Raw genomic sequence first — 23189 nt, forward strand, 5'->3', positions numbered from 1 at the left:
TCCCAGCCCTGCCAAGAGCTGGCTCCTTGGCCAGGGAATGTGGCTGAGGAGGCTCCAGGGAATGCACGGGGCAGGATCAGGAGCAGTGAAATGCTGCAGCCTTTATGTTCATTAGTGTGTTAGATGGTGTTTGCTACTTTGTCAAGTTAAACTGTCAGAACGGAGAGGGGAGCTATTTAAAGTGCTCTCAAATTTACAGAGCATTTAATGGGCTTACAAAGCAGCTGTTCCATCTGCCTGACAGCAGGACAGGGCACCTTCTGCTGCTCCAGAGGGATGGATGTGATGGGCTGACTGGGCAAGGACACGAGAGGCCAGGCTTCCCCTTCCCTCCAGGGCTTCTCAGGGGAGTGAGAGGGGTGACATGGGCTACAGAGGAGGGTGCAGTAGAGAAGCCCTGTGCAGATGTGGAGGGTAGGAAAGGCTTGGGTGTGTTGAAGAGCAGCTGGATGGAGCTCGGAGCCCTGGTCTGGGGGAAGGTGTCCCTGCCCATGGCAGGCAATTGGAACTTGATGATCTCTAAGATCCCTTCCAACCCAAACCATTCCAGGATTCTGTGATCCCATGAATATCAGAGTGTGGTAGAACATGCCCCTGGCTTTGGCTGGCACCACGATCATGGCCTGATCCTGAACGGGGAGAACATCAAAGCTCCAGCCTGTGTGTTCAGTGCTCTCAGGAGCAGGACCTGTGCTTCACCCTGAGCTGCCTGAGCAAGCAGCTGGGGTTTGCCCTGTGGTGCTGAGCTAAAACAGGCAGAACAGCTGCTGAGGCTCCTGAGCCACAGGCTTTGGTATCTCCCACCTTTCCCATAGATAGCCACAGGGAATAATTCACCCGCTCTCGTTTTACGCTGACGCTGCTGTTCCTCTCTGTCTCCACAGCACACGTTTTGCAGGAGATGTGCCTTAACATCTGGTGAGTACAGAACTGTTCTTGTGTGATGCAGCCAAAACACTGTTATTTTCTGGTTTATTTGCTTTCACCTAAAGAGAAACCTGCTGAAAAATGTCCAAAGGGCTTGAAACACGCTGGCACTCAGACATGCTGCTGCAGCAGTGAGGGGCTGGGGGCTGCTGGTGCACTCTGGAGCATGGGCACTGCAGAGAGGGCTGGGCCCTGCCCCTGGGCACAGGATGTTCTCAGATCCTGGAAAATGCAGTGGATAATCCCAGGATAATACATGTCTCGCCCAGGGTTGACCCACTGATTTCAAACTGAAAGCTTTCTGTGGCTGCCTGGATAAAGAGCCAGGGGCCACATTTGGCATCAACCCCTTCACCCCCATCCCCTCAGTGCCAGGGCTCTGGCCCCTGACTGAGCCCCATTGAGCTGCTTTAGCTCAGCCAGCTCTTGCAGAGCCCTGGGAGAGCCCAAGCCCCTGGCTGCTGGCCTGGGCTAACCAGCTCCTGCTTGGTTGGACTCTGGCTGCAAAAAAAGACTTTTTTTTTGGCACGAGCCTGTGCCCCTCTTGGCAAGCTGTTGTTCAGCACAGAGCCAAGCCATTGGCATTACCAGAGCAGCGAGCCCCGAGGAGGCTCCCTGGGGAGCCCTGCAAAGCAGCAGCTCTTTCTTCCTCGGGATTTTTGTGTTCCATATGCAGGAGGTCCCTCTGCTTTGCATGTTAATCCCCTCACGGTGCTCTGCTGTATCAACCCCAGCCCACAGATCTGTAGCAAAAGGCTTTGCAATTGCAATCCCCATGCCTGGAGTGTTCCGTAAACAACTGGATGTGGCAGAGCTCAGTTGATAAGATGGTGATCAGACCAAGGCTTAGACTCAATGATCTTGGAGGTCTTTTCCAGCCTAAAGGATTCTGGGTTTCAGTGGTTGCTGGCAGCAGGAGCTGAGTGAGGCCTGGGTGAGGAGCAGGTTATGGATGGTGATTTGTGCTCACTGCCTGTGAACACTCACCCTTCAGCCAGCACAAGGCAGTCTGAGTCAGTGTGGGCTTCTTTCACTGCCAGCTCCCTCAAATCTTTATGGATTAACATCAACTGTGACTTTTCTAAGCCCCAAGACAAACCAAAGATAATGGCTTGCAGACCCTGGGGGAATATTCCTGGCTTTTTCCATGGCCACTCACCTGAGAGTTGGCTGACTCGACCAGGGAAGGCAGAAAAACACAATTTCCACGCAGGAGCTCTTGGAAATGCTCATGCCCCATCTCAGCCCTCACTGACCGTGCCACCCTTCCCTCCCTGGCAGAGAAGTGCCCCGTGGACAACGCCAAGCTGACGGTGGTGGTGAACAACATCGCGGTGGCCGAGCAGATCGGGGAGCTGTTCATCCACTGCAAGTACGGCTGCCGGCCCGCCGCCAGCAGCAAGCCCACCGCCTTCGAGGTGGACCCCCGTGGCTGCCCCTTCACCATCAAGCTGAGTGCCAGGAAGTGAGTGCTCCTTCCAGCCTGCAGCCTCTCCAGGGCAAGGGCTGTGCCAGCCTGGCCTGCCCGAGGCGCCCTGCCTGTTCTGCTGCTCTGTTCGGCTGTGCCAGGGGTGAGGGCAGCCTGGCTTCAGGGGACAGCTCTGATGGAGGCACTGGGCTGGTGTCAGGGGAAGGACGCTGTTCTCTGCTCCCTGAGTGCCAGCACTGGCACAGGGGGTGCATTGTGAGAGCATCCACCTCACATCTGGGATGAAACTCCGTGGCTGTGATCAAGTAGAGAACTTGGGATTCTTTTTGTAAGAGGAATTATCTTGGTTTTGTCCTGTGAATTTGAAATCTATCTCCCTCCCCATGCTAAATGCATTCCCTATTTTCCCTGTCCATTGCCTGTTGTTGATGGCAGCCCATCAGCTGCAGAAGTAGATGTGCCCTGTGAAAATGTGGCCTATTATTACTCTCAATTTTCTGGCCAAATGAGAATTTAAACCTGGAACTGCAGTCTCAGAGCAGGAGGCTTTGGATCATCTGACAGCCTCACAGGGCTGGTTTGCTCCTCTCCTGAGGATCTGTGTTGTTCCCATTAATTTTTGCTTGTTGCTGATTTTCCCTGCCTTTGCTTCTCTCCGTGGACAGGGATCATGAGAGCAGCTGTGATTACAGGCCCGTGCGCTGCCCCAACAACCCCAGCTGCCCTCCCCTCCTCAAAATGAACCTGGAGGCTCACCTGAAGGAGTGTGAGCACATCAAGTGTCCCCACTCCAAATACGGGTAAGGAGCTGACACTTTTGGGTGGGGAGGCTGCACTGAGCTCATTACTGAGCTGCCTTTTGGCAGCCCCGAGGCCTCTGAGCAGCTCTCCCCAGGGCTGTGCACTGGCCTGAGGCTGAGCTGGGGCTTACAGGGATGGCAGGAGGCAGCCCCAGAGCCTCCAGGTGGGAACAGACAGGTCACAGTGCCTGGTGAGGAGGAGGGTCAGTGCACAGGCAGAAGAGCTGGAGGAGAGTCAGAGCATGAGGAGAGGGGGATGAGGATAAGGGTAATTTGAGCAGCATGGCAGTGTCTTGCCAACCAGGCCTTGTCCCAGGGCAGGGAAGTGCTGATCCACCTCAGAGGATTCCCTGGCAGCCCCAGGGCAGCCCCTGCTTGGGTTTAGTGTTGCAGGAAGAGGGTTCACAGAAAGTTCTTCCAGCACTGGCACAGGGCACTGGTGGTGGCCCCATCCCCCAGGGGTTTAGGTGCCATGTAGATGTGGCCTTGGGGGAATGAGTGGACTCCATGGCCTTAAAGGCCTTTTCCAGCCTCAACAATTCTGTGATTCTGTGATCCTAAGCCATGTCTTGGCAGAGGCAGAGCAAGGCAAGTCCTGGCAGAGCAGCCATGCTGCAGGCCCCAGTCAGCAGCTGCTGAGGGCAGCTGCAGTTTTTTCCCTTGGCTTTGATGGCTTCTGGTGAACACAACAAACTGATGCCAGACTCTCTCCTGCCCAGTATCTGCTTTTCCTTGCAACTTCCCAGACAGACAGTCCAGTTTGGGGCCAATGCCCCAGCTGGAAGAGTGGGAGCTGCTTGTCCTCTCTTGTCCTGCAGCTGCCTCTAGCACCAGGATCATAGAATCGTTAAAATTGGAAAGCACCTCCAAGGTGATCACGTCCATCCTCTGAAGGATCACGAACCACAGCATCCCTGCAGCTGGGGACCCACAGGGGCCTTGGAGCTCCCCTGAGGAGACAGCTGAGCAAGGAATCTCCACGTGCTGCTCCAGCCAGCATCTGCCTTCCCCTCAGGTGCACGTTCATAGGAAACCAGGACACCTACGAGACCCACCTGGAGACGTGCAAGTTCGAGGGTCTGAAGGAGTTCCTGCAGCAGACAGACGATCGCTTCCATGAGATGCAGGTGGCAATGGCCCAGAAGGACCAGGAGATTGCCTTCCTGCGCTCCATGCTGGGGAAACTCTCCGAGAAAATCGACCAGCTGGAGAAGAACCTGGAGCTGAAGTTTGGTGAGTGTGCAGCAGACGAGCTCAGTGGTCAGAGCTGCAGGGACAGGCTCTCTGGGTGGTGATGCTTTCCCTGCTGATGACAGCGGTGTGTTGCGAGGTTGGGTGTTCCCTGGGATGCCATCAGTGGCTCTGCAGTGACTGTGGGGCTGTCCCTCTCTCGTAGATGTGCTGGATGAGAACCAGAGCAAGCTGAGCGAGGACCTGATGGAATTCCGCAGGGACGCCTCCATGCTGAACGTGAGGATGGGCCCTGGGTGGAGTTACCAGCTCTGCTCCTACCTGGGCTTCTCCTGCAGTGGGGAGAGGCTTTGGGGAGAGCCTTCTGCTCCAAAGCCTGGGCCTTTTACAGGGGCATTGTCCCCTCCTCCCTGCCTGCAGAAAGTGGGGAGATAAGCAGATCCAAGCAGTCTGGTGAATTGCAGAGTGAGGACAGTATATTCTGAGAGGTATTTCTGGGCCTCTCTGAATACTGAAGAGTTTAGTGCAGGTCTGAGGTGCTGTCAGAGCCCTGTGGTCTCTGCAGGGAGGTGACAGAGGGATGTGGCAGTCACAGAGTAGAGCAGAGGCCTCTGGTCAGAGGATGAGTCCGCCGCTGAGGAAGAGCCCTGTGGGAGTCAAGAAGACAAGAGGGGTTGTGGCAGTGGAGAGGACAGTCCTAAACCATGTCCAGGGCAGGCTGGCCTGGCAGGATGGCTCCACAGCTCACACAGCTTGTTGTGTTTTTCAGGATGAGCTCTCCCACATCAATGCTCGGCTCAACATGGGCATCCTGGGATGTGAGTATCCCCCAGGTCCCCACTGCCCTGGGGGGTGCCCAGGGAGCCCTCCTGGGTGCTCTCACACCTCCCTCACCTGCCTCTCCTTTCTGCAGCCTATGATCCTCAGCAGATCTTCAAGTGCAAGGGGACCTTTGTGGGCCACCAGGGCCCCGTGTGGTGTTTGTGTGTGTACTCCATAGGAGACTTGCTCTTCAGTGGCTCCTCAGACAAAACCATTAAGGTAAGAGCTTCCCTCTCCCCTGCACCCTCTGCACTTGCACGTGGTACAGAAGCTGAGTTCATTTGTGGGGTGGAGGGGGGGATGTTGCTTCCTAAAGTTTCCTCCAAAGAATCAAATGAGTCTTTGTGATTATAGTTGGACAAAATTCTCTGCAAGGAAACATTATGTGCTAGTGAAATTGAGAGAACTTTGCAGAGCCCTGATTAGAATCTCATTCCTGCAGCTGCTGGTTTTGCTTTATGTGGCATTTAGGGTATTCAGGACTATTTCAGCTTCTGATTTTCTGTTCTTTTGTTATAAAAAGTCATCTTTGAACAAAACATTTGTCCCTGATCCGGTGTGTCCTTTCCCTGTTTTATGGGGTGTTTGTTTTCCTTTGTCCTGTTTTCAGTGACTCAAACTGACAGCACTGCAGCCTCACCAGCCCTTGCCAGTGTCACTGGTGGCTGCTGGCCAGGCTGGGGACCCCCATGGGCTGCCACAGCTAACCCTGCCAGGAGCAGAGCTTTGGTTTTAGATCCACAGGGAAGGAAATGGATATTGCTGCGTGTTTGGGAAGGGAAGCAGATTTCTCCCCTGTCCTGGCTGCTCTGGGCACCACATTCCCACGTTCCTCTTGAGAGAGCAGTGTGTGCTCAGGGGAAGAGCCTTTGCAGTGGCAGAGGAAGCTGTGCTGTGCCACTGGAGCCCTGGGGTGGGAAGGGCTGGAGCAGGAGGCTGAGCTGCTCCTTTGTCTCAGTGTGTTGTGTTGGCCTGGGCTGAGGGAGGCAGAGCTGGAGCAGCTGATTCCTGCTGCTGGCCTGTGTCTCGTTAGCCTCAGCCTGACCCTCTGCAGTCCATTCCCTTTGCTAGCCAAGCCTCCAGGGCTGGCAGGCAGTGCCCAGGTGACAGCCAGTGCCCAGGTGACAGCCAGTGCCCAGGTGACAGCCAGGTGACAGTTTTCTCCTCTGGGTGCTGACATCCTGCCCCGGCTCCAGCCTCTGCCGTGTGTTTTCTGTTAGGTGTGGGACACCTGTACCACATACAAGTGCCAAAAGACCCTGGAGGGTCATGATGGAATTGTGCTGGCTCTCTGCATCCAGGGGTGAGTGAGGAGGGGCAGCTGTCCCAGGGGAGAGTGGGGACAGCCCTGGGGCTCCTGACCGTGCCCTCACAATTCCCATCCTCTGTCCTGTGCCAGATTACGCATGAGAGGCGCATCTTGCCTCTTTGCTGTGAAAAAATGAACAAAGAATGTGTCTCTCTCTGGTCTCCCCTGTGTCCTGGTTTCCTCCTCTGGTCACCAGTGGGGTGCCTGGCTCCCTGCTCCAGTGTCCAGTCCAGCCTGGCCTCCCACAGGAGCTGGGCTTGCTCTGGGGTGGGTGTGCACAGCCTTGGCCCAGTGAGACCCCTCCAGTGCCTGGGGACAGGGTGGGACCCTGCACGTGGCGCTGTCCCCCGGTGACCCCGCTTTGTGTCCCGCTGTCATTGCAGGAACAAGCTGTACAGTGGCTCTGCTGACTGCACCATCATCGTGAGTACAGGGCACCCTCAGCCTGCTCTGCAGCAGGGACTGTCCCTCCTCTGCCAGGGCTGTGGGACTGAAACCAACCCCCCGTGGGCTGCATCCACTCCTGGGCTGGGCTTGGGGCTGTCCTTGGGCAGGATTTCCCACTCCCAGCTCCTGCCTGGGAGCAGGAGGCTGGTGGCCTGCCCAGCCCCTCGTGGGTGTTCTGCTTTGGTGGGTTTGACAGTGCTGGACTTGATCTTAGAGGGCTTTTCCCACCTAAAGCATTCCATAATTCTTGTTTGCAGGTCTGGGATATTCAAAACCTGCAGAAGGTGAACACGATCCGAGCGCACGACAATCCTGTTTGCACTTTGGTCTCCTCACACAACATGCTCTTCAGTGGCTCCCTCAAAGCCATCAAGGTGCAGCTCCAGGGCTCCTCTGGGGCTGCTTGGGGGACCAGGAGTGCCAACTCTCCTGCAGAAGTGTCCAAAGAGGAAGGAAGTGGCGTTTTGACCTGTAGGTGACCTTGTTGCTAAGGTCTCCTGAGCCACAGAGCAGCCAGCACTGCAGAGGTTTAGCCCATGCTCAGGGCTCAAGGGAAAGCTGTTCTCTGGCTGCAAAAACACTGTATTTCTTCCAACTCTGTAAACCTGAGGCTGCAGCTGGAGTATCCTGGCAGTTCCTGAGCGTGTGTGTCCTCAGGCCCCCAACAGACCTGCCCAGGTCATTGGGCATTGTGTCTGGGCTCCAGAACTGGCTGTCTGTTTTGAAACCGCCTCCAAAGGATCTTGAGTCTGCATTCCCCGCCTAAAACATGCAGAAATCAGGAACAGCTTTTCAGGCTGCCCTTTAAAGCCTTGGCTAGATTCCCGTGGTTCTGCTTCCAGCTCCTGGTGAGACAGCTTATGGGCCTGTCCATCTGTAAGAGGACTGTGCTCTTTTCTTTATCTGGGGCCTGGAGTGGTTCTGCTCTGGACAGGGCTCGAGGCTGGAGCAGCCACATAGCACAAGGAGAGTTTGGGGCCTTTTGGGTTTGTCATCCCTGGCCATTTCCTGCCAACGAGCCAAGCAGGCTGAGAGTGGGGAGAGTGAGATCTGCCAGTCCCTGTGTTCGGGGCTGGGAGTGGAAGTGCAGGGCAGTTCTTGCTGCAGCTGTGGTTTAGGTTTTGCAGCCTGTGGCTCTGCTAGGGAAGGGTCTCTGCCAGCAATAATGCAGGCTCCAGGCTGGCTCCCTCAGAGAATGTGCTTCCTCAGCAATTACTGGGTTTTATCTGCAAGTCAGTGAGATCAAGCAATTCCCATCAGGCAGGAGAGCTGGCACAAGGATCCCCAGAGGGGCTGTGAGGGCCTCGAGCAGGGTGGGCAGGGAGGGTGGGCACTGCTGTCCGTGTCCTGCCCTGCCCTGCTGAGGTTCCTCCCCGTGTGTGTCCCTGCTTTCCACAGGTGTGGGATATTGTGGGTACTGAGCTCAAGCTGAAGAAGGAGCTGACAGGTCTCAACCACTGGGTTCGAGCGCTGGTGGCTTCCCAGAACTATCTCTACAGTGGATCTTACCAGACCATCAAGGTGGGACCCTGGCACTGGTGACACCCTGGGTGACACCCACCTCGCTCTGTTCCTCTCTGTGCTCTGCCCTGGGGCAGCAGCACCAGGGGCAGCTGCTGGGATGTGAGAGCACTGCTGACACGTGGGGTTTTCCTGTACTGATTCCATCTCTGCAGGCTGGGCCTCGGGAGCTGCTGGGGAGGCTCACTGGGATGAACTGGGCCTCAGGCGTGGCGCCTTGTGGCTGCCACAGCCTTATCTGCACTGACACTCTGCTGATAACAGGGGAAGGTCACTGTCTGGCTGCAGAGTTACCATAAATCCCTGTGAGGGTTCCCAGTGCCCTCCCTCCTCTGTGCAGGCTCAGGTTTTGATGAATCGTTCACCTCTCAGCATCTGGAGGACACAGGAAAATTGGAAGTTGCCCTTCTCAGTGTTAATGAATCTCTATTAATTTGTGTTGGGTTTTTGTGCTATCAAGGATGGGGCTGTGTGTGCACATGTGTGCAGTCACACACAAAGGGTGTGAAGTCTCCACACATTTCCAGCCTGGGTATTTAAATATCCAGCTAAATAAGATAACAGGGATTTGCTCTTCAGTGCTGAACATTCCCAGCTGGATAGGTTTGTCCCTAAAGGTGTGATGTGGGCACACAGGGCTGTGCAGAATGGCTGAAGTGGGTCTCTCCCCTGGAGAAGGGTCTCATCCTGCCTGTGCTCACTCTGTCTCAGATCTGGGACATCCGGAACCTGGAGTGTGTGCACGTGCTGCAGACGTCGGGAGGCAGCGTGTACTCCATCGCCGTCACCAACCACCACATCGTGTGTGGCACCTACGAGAACCTCATCCACGTATGGATCAGCTGGGATGGGCTGCTTGGCTTGGGAATGGGGACAGGGGCGTGAGGATGGGCACCAGGCTCTGCCTGTCCCCTTGGGCACAGCACCTGGCTCTGCCTGTCCCCTCAGGCACAGCACCTGGCTCTGCCTGTCCCCTTGGGCACAGCACCTGGCTCTGCCATCCCTTGGGCACAGCACCTGGCTCTGCCTGTCCCTCGGGCACAGCACCTGGCTCTGCCTGTCCCCTCAGGCACAGCACCTGGCTCTGCCATCCCTTGGGCACAGCACCTTTCTCTGCCCATCCCTTGGGCACAGCACCTTTCTCTGCCCATCCCTTGGGCACAGCACCTTTCTCTGCCCATCCCTTGGGCACAGCACCTGGCTCTGCCATCCCTTGGGCACAGCACCTGGCTCTGCCTGTCCCTCGGGCACAGCACCTGGCTCTGCCATCCCTTGGGCACAGCACCTGGCTCTGCCTGTCCATAGAACACAGCACCTGGCTCTGCCCATCCCTCGGGCACAGCACCTGGCTCTGCCATTCCTCGGGCACAGCACCTGGCTCTGCCCATCCCTCGGGCACAGCACCTGGCTCTGCCTGTCCCCTCGGGCACAGCACCTGGCTCTGCCATTCCTCGGGCACAGCACCTGGCTCTGCCTGTCCATAGAACACAGCACCTGGCTCTGCCATCCCTCAGGCACAGCACCTGGCTCTGCCATCCCTTGGGCACAGCACCTGGCTCTGCCTGTCCCTTGGGCACAGCACCTTTCTCTGCCATCCCTTGGGCACAGCACCTGCCTCTGCCATTCCTTGGGCACAGCACCTGGCTCTGCCTGTCCCCTCGGGCACAGCACCTGGCTCTGCCTGTCCCTTGGGCACAGCACCTGGCTCTGCCATCCCTTGGGCACAGCACCTGGCTCTGCCTGTCCCTCGGGCACAGCACCTGGCTCTGCCTGTCCCTTGGGCACAGCACCTGGCTCTGCCATCCCTCGGGCACAGCACCTGGCTCTGCCATCCCTCGGGCACAGCACCCCCCTGGCAGTGGAAACCCCTCTGAGAGGGGAGCTTGGTGGCCTCAGCGCAGTGCTGTCCCCAAGTGTGGCTCTCCCCTGCAGGTGTGGGACATCGAGACCAAGGAGCAGGTCCGCACACTGACCGGCCATGTGGGGACAGTCTACGCCCTCGCCGTCATCTCCACGCCCGATCAAACCAAAGTCTTCAGCGCGTCCTACGACCGCTCGCTCAGGGTACGTGGGCTGGTCCTGTGGGCTGGCACTGCCCAGGAGCCTGCAGGGCAGGGCAGGGGATCCCCTGCATGTCACAGGGTGTCCATGGGTCACCCGTGACCTCCCGCTCCCCGTGTCCCCACAGGTGTGGAGCATGGACAACATGATCTGCACCCAGACCCTGCTGCGCCACCAGGGCAGCGTCACCGCCCTCGCCGTGTCCCGCGGCCGCCTCTTCTCCGGCGCCGTGGACAGCACTGTCAAGGTGGGTTTGCTCTCCCATCACTCTCAAGGTGAGGTTTGGGCTCATCCAGTGCTGGAATTGGGGCTTTGGATGAGTTGGGAGCCATCGTCACAGGGACAGCAGGGTGGAACCAGGTGAGGGTTGAGCTCTGCTCTCAGGGAACAAGTGACCAGACAAGAGGACAAAACCTCTGGCTGGGCCAGGGGAGGTTCAGGTTGGGCACCAGGAAGAATTTCTTCATGGAAAGGGTTGCTAAGGAAGGGGCTGTCCAGGGAGGTGGTGGAGTCCTCATCCCTGGAGGTGTCCAGGAAATGGCTGGATGGGGCACTCAGTGCTCTGGGCTGGGTGACAAGGTAGGGATCAGTCACAGGTTGGATTTGATAATTTTGGAGGTCATTTCCAACCTTAATGATTCTGGGATTCTTTGGAAGAAGGGGATGGCTCTCCACAGGTGGGAGATTTCCCTCCTGACAGTGTTGTGGATGCTGGCAGCCCAGAGGGAAGCTCTGGGGCTGAGGAGAAGCCCATAAAGCTGCTCAGGAGTCACTGCCTGCTCTGCCATTGTCTGTCCACAGGTCTGGACGTGCTAACGAGAGCGTCACACGAGTCCTGCACACTGAAAGACCAAAAACTCTCCCCTCCATCGGCCTGTGGGTGACCACACCACTGAAACGACTGCTGCAGCTCCTCCTGCACCGACCACTGCCTGCTGCTGCTGCCCCTCGGCCGGCGGCTCTGAGAACCCACGGACACTCCAGGTGTCCCCTCAGATCTGCCCCAGATGATTGGAAAAGAGGAAGCTGTTCCAGTGCCCTCCTCTGCCTGTGTCCCCTCAGCTGGGGACACCCCAGGGTGACACTGGGGCTCGGGGCCAGCGCCAGGACAGGACAGATCCGCCTGTCTGAGCCCCTGTGCGTGGCAGGACTGAGCTTTTGGCCGTACCCTGGGTGGGCACCCGACCCCTTTCTGTCTCTAGTATTTAATTTTACTGCCAAGGTGCCGGGCCGATCCATCTGGGAAGAGGTGTTTCCTTGAGTAGCCAGGTACGATTTTTACGCCACAGCTAGTTCTCAAATCAAGTTCCACAAGCCCATTGTTCACCACCCTGTAATAATGGTCTCCACATTAAAGACAAAAAGCCTCCGTTGCATTTTTACTCACATTTTCTACTGTTTTTAAGATTGTAATATAGATTTGATTATTTCTTCATTGACAATAAAAGCAGAAAGAGTTGTTCCTGCCCAGTGTGAGTTATTGCAGGGAGCCAGGAGCCAGCACTGGCCCCGTGGGGTGAAAATTGGGGTGTAGAGCCCGGGCACCTCATTGGGGACGGGTCCCAGCCAGGCCCCAGCACCCAACAGAGGCAACCAGGGGTGCCCTGGGACCGTGCAGCACAAACACCTGGCACGACACCAAACACCCAGCACAGGCCTTGGGAGGGCTTGGGGACACAAACAGTGGTGGCAGCCCGGCAGGGGTTTTATTTTTTTTATTTTTGTTTAAATATTTGTTGCCAGACTTGGTATAGGAGCAAACGTCTTCACAGCACCACGAGCCATCTACAATTCAGAATAGGAAGAATAAAGACGAGTAGAGGTGAAATCTAAGCACAGAAGAGCAGGGAGCAGCACCAAGATGCAGAGCTGGACAGATGGGATACGATACAGAGTTCATAACTTAATCATAAAAAATATATATATGTATATATCCATCATGTAGAACTTTATGGATTTTTTTTTTTAGATACATATTTTTTTTTTCTTTTCAACAGATATTTTCAGGCGGGTGATTTATTTATTTTTTTAAATTATTTTTAAAGTCTTTTTTTTTTGTGTGTTTTGTTGGTTTTTTTTTTTTTCTTCAAAAGAAATTTCAAAGTTGTGCCAAACACATCTGGATCAGCGACCACAATGGGAGAGAGGGGGGGAGACAGGGCAGGGAGGGAGAGGGGAGAAGGGAGAGAGACCACTCCACATCTCGAGAAAAGAAAAGAACAGCAACACTTCTGTTTGGAAACCACGAGCAAAAAATGCATTCATCAGGACTCAAGCGACTGAACCAGACTCCAACTCCAGTTTGTACAGGAATATACAGCGGTGCTTCCCGCAGGACACACCGAGCACACGCGTGCACACCCACGCACACCCACACACACCCAGACACAGACCGACAGCAAAAGCAATAAAAAAGAAACTAAACCAAACCCTGAAGACACTCCAAAAGAAATGAAACACCTCCAGTGTAAGAATTAACAAAAACCTCCATAAAACAAGGCACATCCTTTGAGTTCGTAACGGTGGAAAAAGAAAGACGCGACACTGAATCCCAACGGAAAACCCGACCAGAACCGCTCGCACGTACCTTCCACCCAGAGAAAAGGTAAATATTGTGCTACTCTTAAAATGAGTTTGCCACAAGACACACAGCTTAGTATAATCTAATAGTTTTTCTCAAGCTAAAATCCAGTTTTCTCTTGATTTCTTTTAAACTGCTTTATATATAATTGCTAATATTTTTAAATCTTTTAAATATATATTTGTTAAAGTTTATTTCTTTTTATTATTTTGGGGTTGGGGGAAATCTGCTTTATATCTTTATTTATTTTTTTTTTCCCCTCCAATAAATTAATACTTTTTTTTTTTCTTTTTTTATAGCTTATCACCGTCCTGTCCCCGGGCGGGGAAGGGCCGGGCAGGGGCACGTCCCGCTGCCCCCAGGGCCACCGCCAGCCTTGCCCGCCCCCGCCAACGCCGACCGAGAAAGAAAACAAAAGTTTAAAAATCAAAATTAAAAACGGAGCAAAGAAACCCAAGTGCATTTTCCCGCCCGGCCCCGCCACCAGCAAACGCCGTCGGTGACACCGGGCAGGGCTTGTGCTACATTCGGGTGGCGGTGACCCGCGGCGCCGGGACTGGCGGGGCACGGGCGGCCACCGGACGGGTCACTCGGGAGCCCCCCGGAGCCCCGGTTCGGTCCGGAACGTGTTGCTTTATTTCTTCTGTTGGGTTTTATTTCTGTGGTTTTTGTTTTGTTTTGTATTTTTTTGCTTCTGCAAAAGGGAGTCCTGCCGGAGCCGGCGCCGAGTCCGTGAGCACAATCCTGAGGTATCTTCTTCTTTGTGCAAACCCCGAGGGACGGGATGTCCGGGAGGGGACGGCTGTACAAAGGGGACCGGGGGAGGGCGGCGGGGCCGGGGGGTCGTGGATCGTTGTGCCCTTGTGCCCACGTAAGCCCTGAGGTTCTCGGGGCCCTGGCGCCCCTCACTCCAGCATGGCATCCAGCTGGTCCGCCAGGTCGTCGAACATGCTGCCGATGTCGTCCAGGATGCTCACGGTGCTCTTCGACTCCACGGCCGAGCTGGGGAGTGACAGAGACGGGTCAGGGCAGCGCACGGGACGGGGACACGGCACAGCCCCCTCCGCCCCCCGGCACGGCCCTCCTGCCCCTCTGCGCTGCGGTGCCCAGCACCGTGTCCGCAGTGCCTCTGGCTCCGTGTCCCCGGTGTCCCCAGTGTCCCCGGTGTCCCCCCTCCAAGACAGGCCCCCTCATGCCTAGGTCCCCCTGCCCGTGTCCAGCAAGATGTCCTTCAATGTCACCTCCCCAGCGCTGCTCCAGCCAGGGTCCCCTGATGCTCCACCAGCGTCCCCCAGCACCATCCCGGTCCCACCGCGGTGTCACAGCCCGGTCCTTACGGCCTCCCGTGCTCGGTGACACCGAGCGGCCTCACAGCCTCCCCAGGGCCCACCAGCCACCCCTGCAGCCCCTTACTCTGCCGCCTGACTGTCCTCCTGCTTGATCTTCTCCTCCACAGCCTGCAGCGCTGCGGCCAGGGACGCGCTCGTCTCCTCCAGCTTCTGCTGCGCCAGCTCGGGGCCGGCGCTGTCGACGGACGGGCTGGCGATGGTGGAGCGCGGCGGCTTCACCGGCACCTGCTGGGGCTGCGCGCCGGGGGACAGGGGCTTGGCGGGGCTGGAGCAGAGCGAGGGCGGCGTGCTGGAGGGCTTGGCCGCGGGGCTCAGCTGCCGGGCTGGCGACGGGGCCGGCGTGGAGCTGGCGCTCACCGACTGGATGGCGGCGTGGGGCTTGGGGGGCTTGGGCGCCGTGGGGGGAGGTGTGGGCTTGGGGGACACCGGGGGCGGCGTGCCATGGATCCGCTTCACCTCTGCGGAGAGAAGGGAGAGGGGCAGGAGGGCGGCGGGGCCGCCTGGGACCCCCGGCGTCCGCCCCGCGGAGCGCCCGTCCCAGGGGACCGGCGGGGCACCTACCTGGGCTACCGGGGCTTGGGATGGGCACCTTTTTGGGGACGGGCACCGGCGGTCCGGGCATCTTCTGAGGCGGCTGCGTCAGCACAGGCTTGGGGGACACCGGCGGCTTGTAGGGCTTCTTGGGCTCGGCGGGCGGCGGGAGGAACTCGGGGCCGTCGGGGCGGGCGGCGGGCGGCGGGGTGGGCGGCGGCTCAGCCCCGCTCAGCTCCGAGGCCGGCCGCCGCTTCACGGTGCCCGTGCCGTTCTGATACACGGCGAGCGTGGCCGGCTCCAGCGCCGGCTCCTTGTCCTTGGCTTTGGGCCGGCGCTTGACGGTGTCGGACTCGGTGAGGACGAAGCGGACGCCGTCCTGCTGGCTCTGCCTGGCCCGGATCCGCCGCTTGAGCGTGGCGCTGGCCTCCACCTTGGCCAGGTCGCCGTGGCGGTGGGCCGGGGACAGCCCCTCGCCCGTCTCCCCGCGGGCCGGGCCGAGGGGCCGCGGTCGCTGTTTGATGGTGAGGGTGCCGTCCTCGGCGAAGGGGATGCCATCGGGGGAGCCGCCGCGCTCCACCCGCAGCCGCTCGCCGGGGCCGTCGGCGGCCGCCTCGGACCGAACGCTGTCGGCGCGCTCGCGGCGGGCGGCTGCCACCAGCCCGGTGACCGGGCCGCTGATGGTCCGGCGCCGGTTCACCACCTCCCCGTCCAGCCCGATGGCCTCCTTATGCTTGACGGTGGCCAGGACGGTGGCCACGCGGGCCCGGTCGGGGCTGCCCGGCGGCGGCCCGGGCTGTAGGTAGTAGCCCTCGGGCGCCTTGGCCGGCGCCGGTCCCGGCCCGGTCGCCACGTGTGGCTTCTGCAGCGCCAGCGCCCGGGCCCCGCCGCCGATGGAGGACATCTCCAGCATGGCCGCGATGCTGCGCACGCTGCCGGCGCTGCCCGTGTCCACGCTGCCGCCCAGGTCGCTCGCCCGCCGCTGCTCCCGGCGGGCCTCGCCCTCGGCGCTCGGGGCTCCGGCGGCCGCCTCGCCCTCACCCTCCTTGGGGAAGTCCTCGGCCATGCCGGCGCTGGAGATGGCGGAGCTGGAGCGCTTGGGAGGGGGCGGCGGGGGTCCCTTCTTCTTGGGGCGGACGGCGAAGGACTGGCTGCGGTTGACGTTCTTGTCGCCGCCGGCGGGAGCCCGCACCGAGTGGCTGCGGCCCACGCGGCGCTGCACGGTGGCGTAGGGCCCCGCGTCCGGCACCAGCAGCTCGTCCCGCTCCTGCTCGCTGTCGGAGGCTGCGTAGCGGTTCAGGCTGTGCGCCCGCTTCTTCGGCCTGCCCGGCTCCTCCTCGCCCTCGCCCGCCGGCGGCAGGCACAGCACGGGCACCGACACGGGCAGGACGGGCACTCCCGGCGGCGCCGCCTCGCCCTCGGCGGGCTGGGGCAGGACGTAGGCGAAGCCCCGGTGCGTGGGCGACTGGGGCAGGGAGCGGGGCGATGCCGGGCGCTCGCCGGGCGGCAGCAGCTGCGGGGTGGGCTTCACCTTGGCGGTGGCGTGAGGAGCCCCCGGGCCTTGCGGGGACGAGGGTCGTGCCTTGCCGGGGGTCTGCGGCGGTGTCAGCTGCCCGGCGGAGGCTGGGAAGGGCTGCCGGGGCTTGCCGGGCACCGGGGGCACGCTGGCGCGCTTCACGGGGTGGCCGTGCCGAGGCGGGCGGCTCTCCTTGGGCGGCGCAGGGGGGCTCTCCCCGGCCCCCTCCGCCAGGTACTCCTGGCTCTTGGAGATGGCGGCGGCGGGGGCGCCCCGCGGGCCGTCCCCCAGTAATTCCTGCGAGCTGCTCATCAGCCGGGCGCGGCCGCCCAGCGCCGGCGGCGAGCGGTAACCGGGGGCCGCGGGGTTCGCCGCCTTCTCGGGGGGCTCCTCGGGGGTTTCGCCCGTCATGGCCACCTGCAGCTCGCTGCTGAGCTCGCTGTCCTGGAAGGTGGTCATCTTGGGCGACTGGCACTCGGGTGGCTCCGGCGGGGGGGACTCGATGGTCAGCACCTCTGGGCACGGCCCCGACGCCTTCCTCTTCAGCGTGCCTGGCTCGTACTTGCCCAGCTCGGCGCGCTGCAGCTCCGCCAGCTTCTTCACCGCCAGCATCAGCTTCTTCTGGTGGCCTGGGGGCGGCACAGGCCGTCAGTGTCACCGCCAAGGCCACCGCAGCCAGCGCCGCGTGCTAAGCCTTACCCAGCTTGGTGATGCCGATCTCCTGCAGGTCCTCCCAGGTGATGTCGGTGATGAAGTCGATGTTCTCGTAGCCATTCTCCACCAGCACCTTGTAGTACTGGGACAGGCCGATCATGGAGAGCCACAGTGCCAGGTTGGCCTGGGGTGGGGTGTGGGGCATGGCTCAGCACCAGCTGGCAGCGGGGTCTGGCCCTGCCACCCCAGACACCCCAGCACCCATGGCAGGAGATCCCATCTTGCTGGGGAATCACAGCCCCAGAGAACTCTCCTTGTCCCTGTGCTGTCCCTGTGCCCCACAAGCATCCCGGGCTATTCCCAGCCCTATTCCCATGGGAAGCCTCTCACTGTGCCCAGACATGGGGGCAGGAGGGGTGACAGGGGACACAGTGCCACATCCACGTGGATGGCAGCTGGCACCAGCCTGATGGTCCTTGGGGAGCTGTCAGGAGGGGACGTGGGCAGCTCTGGGACCATGGAGCCAGCTCCCACCCTTGTCAGGTGCCACCCCTTCCTCGAGGGGGGACTCGTTGCCACCATGGATGTGGCTTCTGTCCCCCTGGCGCTGCACAGCCCTCACCGGTTTGTACTCGGGCAGCCACTCGGGGATGTTGAGGTTGTTGATCTCGGAGGCGATCTTCTTCCTGTGCCCCGGCTTGGTGACCCCGATGGCCGTGAGGTCCTGGGGCAGAGAGGGGGGTCAGTTCCGCCCTGCTCCGGCCGTGCCTCCCTCCCCTCCGCCCCCGGCCCCACCTCCGGCGTCATGCGGCTGATGGTGGTGATGTCGTAGCCGGCGTTGATGAAGTTGGGCGCGTAGAGCTGCAGCTGGAACTTGCAGAGCCACTGGTACACGGCCTCCGAGCTCTGGGGTGCGAGGGACAGATGCACCGGGGCAGCTCTAGGGATGGGGACCCGCCAGCCCTGCCCGTGTCCCCCAGGCTGTGCCCACCACATGCTCCCCACGGCACCCAGCGCTCCCCGCTCACCTTCCCCTCTGACGGCAGCTCCATTTTCTTCAGCTGGGGCTCGGCGGGGGGCTGGGGGGCGTAGGGGGAGCTGGCCACGCTCTGCGACCGCGACGAACCTGCCGGAGGGGTGGCGGTCAGCGGGGCCGGGGCTGCCCAGCCCGGGCTCTGGCCAAGTGGAGGGGAGAGCCGAGCCCTGCCCTGGGCGGGATGCCACAGCCGCACCCCCAGCTTGGCAGGGCCGAGACGGGAGAGCGACAGCAGCCCCGAGCACCCCGCGCTGCCCTGCACAGGGTGCTGCTCCTCGGGGAGGGGCAGGCGAGCTGCGGCCCCGAGCAGTGGGACTCAGCCAGACCTCTCCTCCAGAGCGAGTGTCCCTGGTGCCCAGGCAGCAGCCAGAGAGGTCCCGCTGCCAAAAACCCTCTGGGCCCCCTCCGCGGGCATCCCTTGGTACCCTCCAGGGTAAGGAGCGCTGCCCTGAAATTTTTGCCTCATATTTCTGATCAGGATGAACAAGAAAAGCCTCTTCCCCCCCAGCAGCAACTGCATCTTCCGTGTGCGTGTGTGTGTGTGTGTGTGTGCGTGCGTGCATCCTCCCTGTGTGTGCATCCTTCGGGCATCTGCATCCCACTCGCGTGGGCATCCTCCTCACATGTGCATCCCTCTGCCGTGTTCATCTCCCTCACGTCTGCATCCCACTTGCGTCTGCATCGCTCCGGCATGTTTCCCCCTCTCCGTGGCAACGTCTGCACCCCCCTCCCCTGAGCGCGCCCCCTCCCCCGAGCGCATCCCCCTCCCCAGGTCTCTCTGCCCGCAGCCTCCTCCCTCCCCGCAGCCCGGGCAGCTCCGGGCATCCCCCCACGCCCACCCGCACGTGTGCGTGTCCCGCCTGTCCCCCCGATTCCCAGGCACGTGCCACTCCCGTGGCGTGGGCACCCCGTGGCGTGGCCATGCTCCCCGCAGCCCCCCAGACGGCGGTGGCGGGGGGGGACCCCCGCTCGGGCTCCAGCAGGGCTGGCGGGGGGGCCAGGGAAGGGAAGGGGCCGGGGAGCAGCGGTGCCCCCCCTGCCCGCCCCACGCCGCCCCCCGCCCCCCACGGGCCCCCACTAACCGAGGCAGGAGAAGGCCTGGCAGCAGCCGAAAGGCGAGAGAGTCATTTTTTACCCACACGTTTTTCTTCTGGCGACGGGTGCCGTGGCAATAAAAAAAAAGACAAATCCCTGGATCCACGGCACGGCCAGGGCTCCTCCTGCTCCGGCAGCCGGGCGGCCGCAGCACGCACCTGCGGGGATGTCCTGCGCCTTGGCCGGCCCATCGCCCACGGCAGACTCTTGCGCAGAAGCCTTCTGGGAAAGGACCGTTGCCAGCAGCTGAAAAACACCCCGGGAAGGGGGGAGAGCAGGCAGGAGTGAGGCGGGCGGAGGGGGCCGGTGGGCCGGGGGGTGCGTGTGGCGGTGTCGCGGGTGTCGCGGGTGTCGCGGGTACCGTGGATGCTGCGGGTGCTGCGGGTGCTGCGGGTGCTGCCAGCTCGGGCGAGGGTGGGCAGGGAGAGTTGCAGCAGATTTCGGCGGCAGCGGGGAGAGCGGGAGCAGCAGATGGTGCTTTGCCGGCAGCAGGAGCCCACGGCACCGCCGCACCCCGAATCCTGCCTGGCACACACCCAGCCCAGGCCGCCGGCACGGGCTGTGGGGTCCCCTGTGCCCACGAGACGGAGCCCCCCTGGCTGGCAGCGTGGCGGGGCTCGGGGGCATGGCAGGCAGGGTGCCAGGGGACGCGGGCTCGGTGGGCTGGCACGGCTGGGAATGGCACAGCCCAGGGGCAGTGCAGGGCTGTTGTGCCAGTGGTGCCAGGGCAGCGTGCAGGGCACTGTGCGGTGCTGCTGGCACTGCTGGCAGTGTGCAGTGCTGACGGAGCAGCGTGTGCAGTGCCGTGTGCCGGTGGCAGCAGTGCATTGGTGGCAGTGTACCAGGCTGGTGGCAGCGTGCAGTGAGTGCATTGGTGGCAGTGTGCCATGCCAGAGGCAGCAGTGCATGGTGATGATGATGGCGCCATGATCAGTGTGCCGGGCTGGTGGCAGCAGTGCATTGGTGGCAGTGTGCCAGGCCAGAGGCAGCAGTGCATTGGTGGCACTGTGCTGTGCCGGTGGCACTGTGCTGTGCCGGTGGCAGTGTGCTGTGCCGGTGGCACTGTGCCGTGCAGGTGGCAGTGTGCCGTGCAGGTGGCACTGTGCCGTGCAGGTGGCACTGTGCTGTGCCGGTGGCACTGTGCTGTGCCGGTGGCAGTGTGCTGTGCCGGTGACACTGTGCTGTGCCGGTGGCAGTGTGCTGTGCCGGTGGCAGTGTGCCGTGCCGGTGGCAGTGTGCTGTGCCGGTGGCAGTGTGCTGTGCCGGTGGCACTGTGTTGTGCCGGTGGCAGTGTGCCGTGCAGGTGGCACTGTGCCGTGCCGGTGGCACTGTGCCGGGCCGGTGGCAGTGTGCTGTGCAGGTGGCAGTGTGCCGGGCCGGTGGCACTGTGCCGTGCAGGTGGCAGTGTGCCGTGCCGGTGGCAGTGTGCTGTGCCGGTGGCAGTGTGCTGTGCCGGTGGCAGTGTGCCGGGCCGGTGGCACTGTGCTGTGCCGGTGGCAGTGTGCCGTGCAGGTGGCAGTGTGCTGTGCCGGTGACACTGTGCTGTGCCGGTGGCACTGTGCCGTGCAGGTGGCACTGTGCTGTGCCGGTGGCAGTGTGCTGTGCCGGTGGCACTGTGCCGTGCAGGTGGCACTGTGCCGTGCAGGTGGCAGTGTGCTGTGCAGGGCAGCGCACAGTGCAGAGGCCCCTGCGAGCGGCAGCAGACACACGGCACAGCAGCCCCGGACGGACCTGTGCAATGCTTTGCCGGGGGCTGAGCCCCGGCCCGGGCAGCACTCAGGGGCCAGGTGGAGGGGACACGCTGGTGTCCACTGTCAGTGACAGCGTAGCTGGTGGCACACAGGGTATCGACGAGAGTGTGCAGCACCCGGCCAAGCGGCGATCCCAGCTGAGGTCAGGGCAGGCAGCAAACGCTGCAGGACCGCAGCCAAGAGCAGCTGGCACGGCCAACTCAGGACTCGCCTTACCTTGACGCCTTCGGAGCCGGCGTGCAGGGCGTGCGCCCCGCTGCCCGCGCTCTGCCCGCTCCCCGAGCTGCGCGCAGAGGCCACGCTGCCCGTGCTGCCCAGGCTGCTGCGGTCACCACCTGCACACAGAGGAGAGGCTGTCAGGGCTCTGTCGCTGCTGGGGGACACCACGGTGTGGCCGAGCCCCGTCCTGGCTCCGCGCCCCGGCCGCTCCCAGCTCGCCGTACCTGCGAAGGGTTTCCGCAGCACCCAGATCTCCTCGGCGGGGGCTGGCGTGGCCGATCCGCCCTGCGACGGGGACAGGTGGGACGGGCTCATGTCGGCCCCGCGGGACCCTTGGTGGCAGAGCAGAGAGAGCGGGTGTCAGGCGCGTGGCTCTGCGCTCGGGCTCGCACGGCTGTGGCACGGAGCCGGTGACCACGGCCCGGGACTGGCGCGGCTGCACGTGGGAATAACCCCACGAGGAAGGTGTGGGGACCCCGGCTGTGTCCGTGCCCAGGGATGCCAGAGCCGTCCTAGGGCCCCGTCCCACCCCAAGCTGGCAGAGGTGACAGTGACCAGCCCTGGGCCCCGTTGTGCAGAACATTCCCTCCCTACCCCCAGGGACAGACCCTGGAGGGGTGTTCCAGTGCCCTCAGCCTGGACAAGGGACAGGGACCGTGTCATCCCTTCATAGGACAAGATGGGGACATGACCCAGTCCAGGGAGCAAAGGGAGCTGGGCAAACTCAAGCAGTGGGGACTGGGGTCTCCACCCCACTGTCCCCTGTCCCAGGCAGTGCTGCATGTTCCTGCAGCTGCCTGCACCCATCTGGGGGGACACAGGGGCCATGCAGGGCCAGGCACTGGTGCTGTAACCCTGGTGACACAGAGGGGACACAGCAGAGGATGAGAGGACCTGGCCCTCCTCTGGGCCACAACTTGAGGGTGACCCCTGGGCACAGCTCCTCACCAGCTCACTGTGCTGGCCACCTCTGCCAGGTCCTGCTTGAACCAGGAACATCCAGCTCTGAGCCCAGGGGGGAAAACAGCATCAGATGAGGTGGACAACAGCCCTACAAGGCCAGTGCTGCCACAGCCCCACCATGGCTCTGCCACTGTCCTGCCAGCCACAGGGCACTGCCACCCTGCCACCAGCCATGGGGTGTTACCACCTCACTGCCAGCCACAGGGCACTGCCACCCCGCCACCAGCCATGGGGTGTTACCACCTCACTGCCAGCCACAGGGCACTGCCACCCCACCACCAGCCATGGGGTGTTACCACCTCACTGCCAGCCACAGGGCACTGCCACCCTGCCACCAGCTGTGGGACATTGTCACCCCACTGCCAACCAGGCCAGTTCTGTTCATGGAGCTGATCACTCCAACAGCACCAATGCAGCAGGGGACAGGTGGTACAAGGTGATAAAGTCACTGAAGGAGCACAGCAGGGGACCAACAAAAGCCCCACCAAATCAGGCTGGGACATCCCTGAGCTGCACATGCCACGGTCACACCAAGAGGAGACTCTGTGCAACCCCACCAGGAGAGAAAGCCCTGGAGAAAAGAAGTGCTCCCGTGTCCCCAGTGCCAGCACGGCCACCCAGTGCTCCCCAACACAACCTCCTCAGCCACTGCCACCAGGGCATGTGCAAAGACCCTGGCCCAGCCTTCGAGGACTGCCCCCTGCAACCCCCCTGCTCCTGGGTGCTCTCGACGCACACACCTGCAGCATCCGTCACCTGCCTGTGTCCCGGGGATGGTCCCCAGGGTTCGGCTGGGCTCTGCCTGCCCCAAGAGCATCCCCTGGGAAAGCCCCCGGTGCCGCAGCCCCTCCAGCTCCGTGTGCGCAGCCACGGCCCGCTCAGAGCCGGGCCCTGCAGGGAGGCTCCCTGTGCCCGTGGCACGGAGCTGTGGCACCGTGCTGCCAGCCCTGCCCCTGGCACAGGGCTGTGAGCGCTTTGGGGGTGCCC

General features: G+C 61.4%; 2 protein-coding genes across 4 annotated transcripts in view; one reads left to right on the plus strand and one right to left on the minus strand.

The window, feature by feature from the left end:
• TRAF7 (TNF receptor associated factor 7) overlaps positions 1-11962 on the plus strand; it is a 28951-nt gene extending 16989 nt beyond the window's left edge. For all 3 annotated transcript variants that reach the window (XM_058849774.1, XM_058849775.1, XM_058849776.1), the window contains 15 exons: positions 885-918; positions 2209-2392; positions 3022-3156; positions 4172-4389; positions 4553-4626; positions 5117-5165; positions 5261-5388; positions 6390-6472; positions 6862-6901; positions 7183-7299; positions 8324-8446; positions 9158-9277; positions 10379-10510; positions 10635-10754; positions 11309-11962. In XM_058849774.1, coding sequence (XP_058705757.1) covers positions 885-918; positions 2209-2392; positions 3022-3156; positions 4172-4389; positions 4553-4626; positions 5117-5165; positions 5261-5388; positions 6390-6472; positions 6862-6901; positions 7183-7299; positions 8324-8446; positions 9158-9277; positions 10379-10510; positions 10635-10754; positions 11309-11323 — 1572 coding nt within the window. In that variant the 3' untranslated portion in view covers positions 11324-11962. The remainder of the gene's footprint in view (positions 1-884; positions 919-2208; positions 2393-3021; positions 3157-4171; positions 4390-4552; positions 4627-5116; positions 5166-5260; positions 5389-6389; positions 6473-6861; positions 6902-7182; positions 7300-8323; positions 8447-9157; positions 9278-10378; positions 10511-10634; positions 10755-11308) is intronic.
• Positions 11963-13946: 1984 nt separating this feature from the next.
• Positions 13947-23189, minus strand: part of CASKIN1 (CASK interacting protein 1) — a 28411-nt gene continuing 19168 nt past the window's right edge. Inside the window, exons 12-21 of the mRNA XM_058849753.1 lie at positions 21464-21571; positions 21237-21355; positions 19428-19515; positions 18167-18264; positions 17934-18044; positions 17761-17862; positions 17184-17322; positions 14999-17113; positions 14502-14895; positions 13947-14090 (exon numbers count right to left, since the gene is read on the minus strand). Coding sequence (XP_058705736.1) covers positions 13994-14090; positions 14502-14895; positions 14999-17113; positions 17184-17322; positions 17761-17862; positions 17934-18044; positions 18167-18264; positions 19428-19515; positions 21237-21355; positions 21464-21571 — 3371 coding nt within the window. The 3' untranslated portion in view covers positions 13947-13993. The remainder of the gene's footprint in view (positions 14091-14501; positions 14896-14998; positions 17114-17183; positions 17323-17760; positions 17863-17933; positions 18045-18166; positions 18265-19427; positions 19516-21236; positions 21356-21463; positions 21572-23189) is intronic.

The sequence above is a fragment of the Poecile atricapillus genome, chromosome 14 (genome assembly GCF_030490865.1).
Source record: "Poecile atricapillus isolate bPoeAtr1 chromosome 14, bPoeAtr1.hap1, whole genome shotgun sequence".
Taxonomy (NCBI): domain Eukaryota; kingdom Metazoa; phylum Chordata; class Aves; order Passeriformes; family Paridae; genus Poecile; species Poecile atricapillus.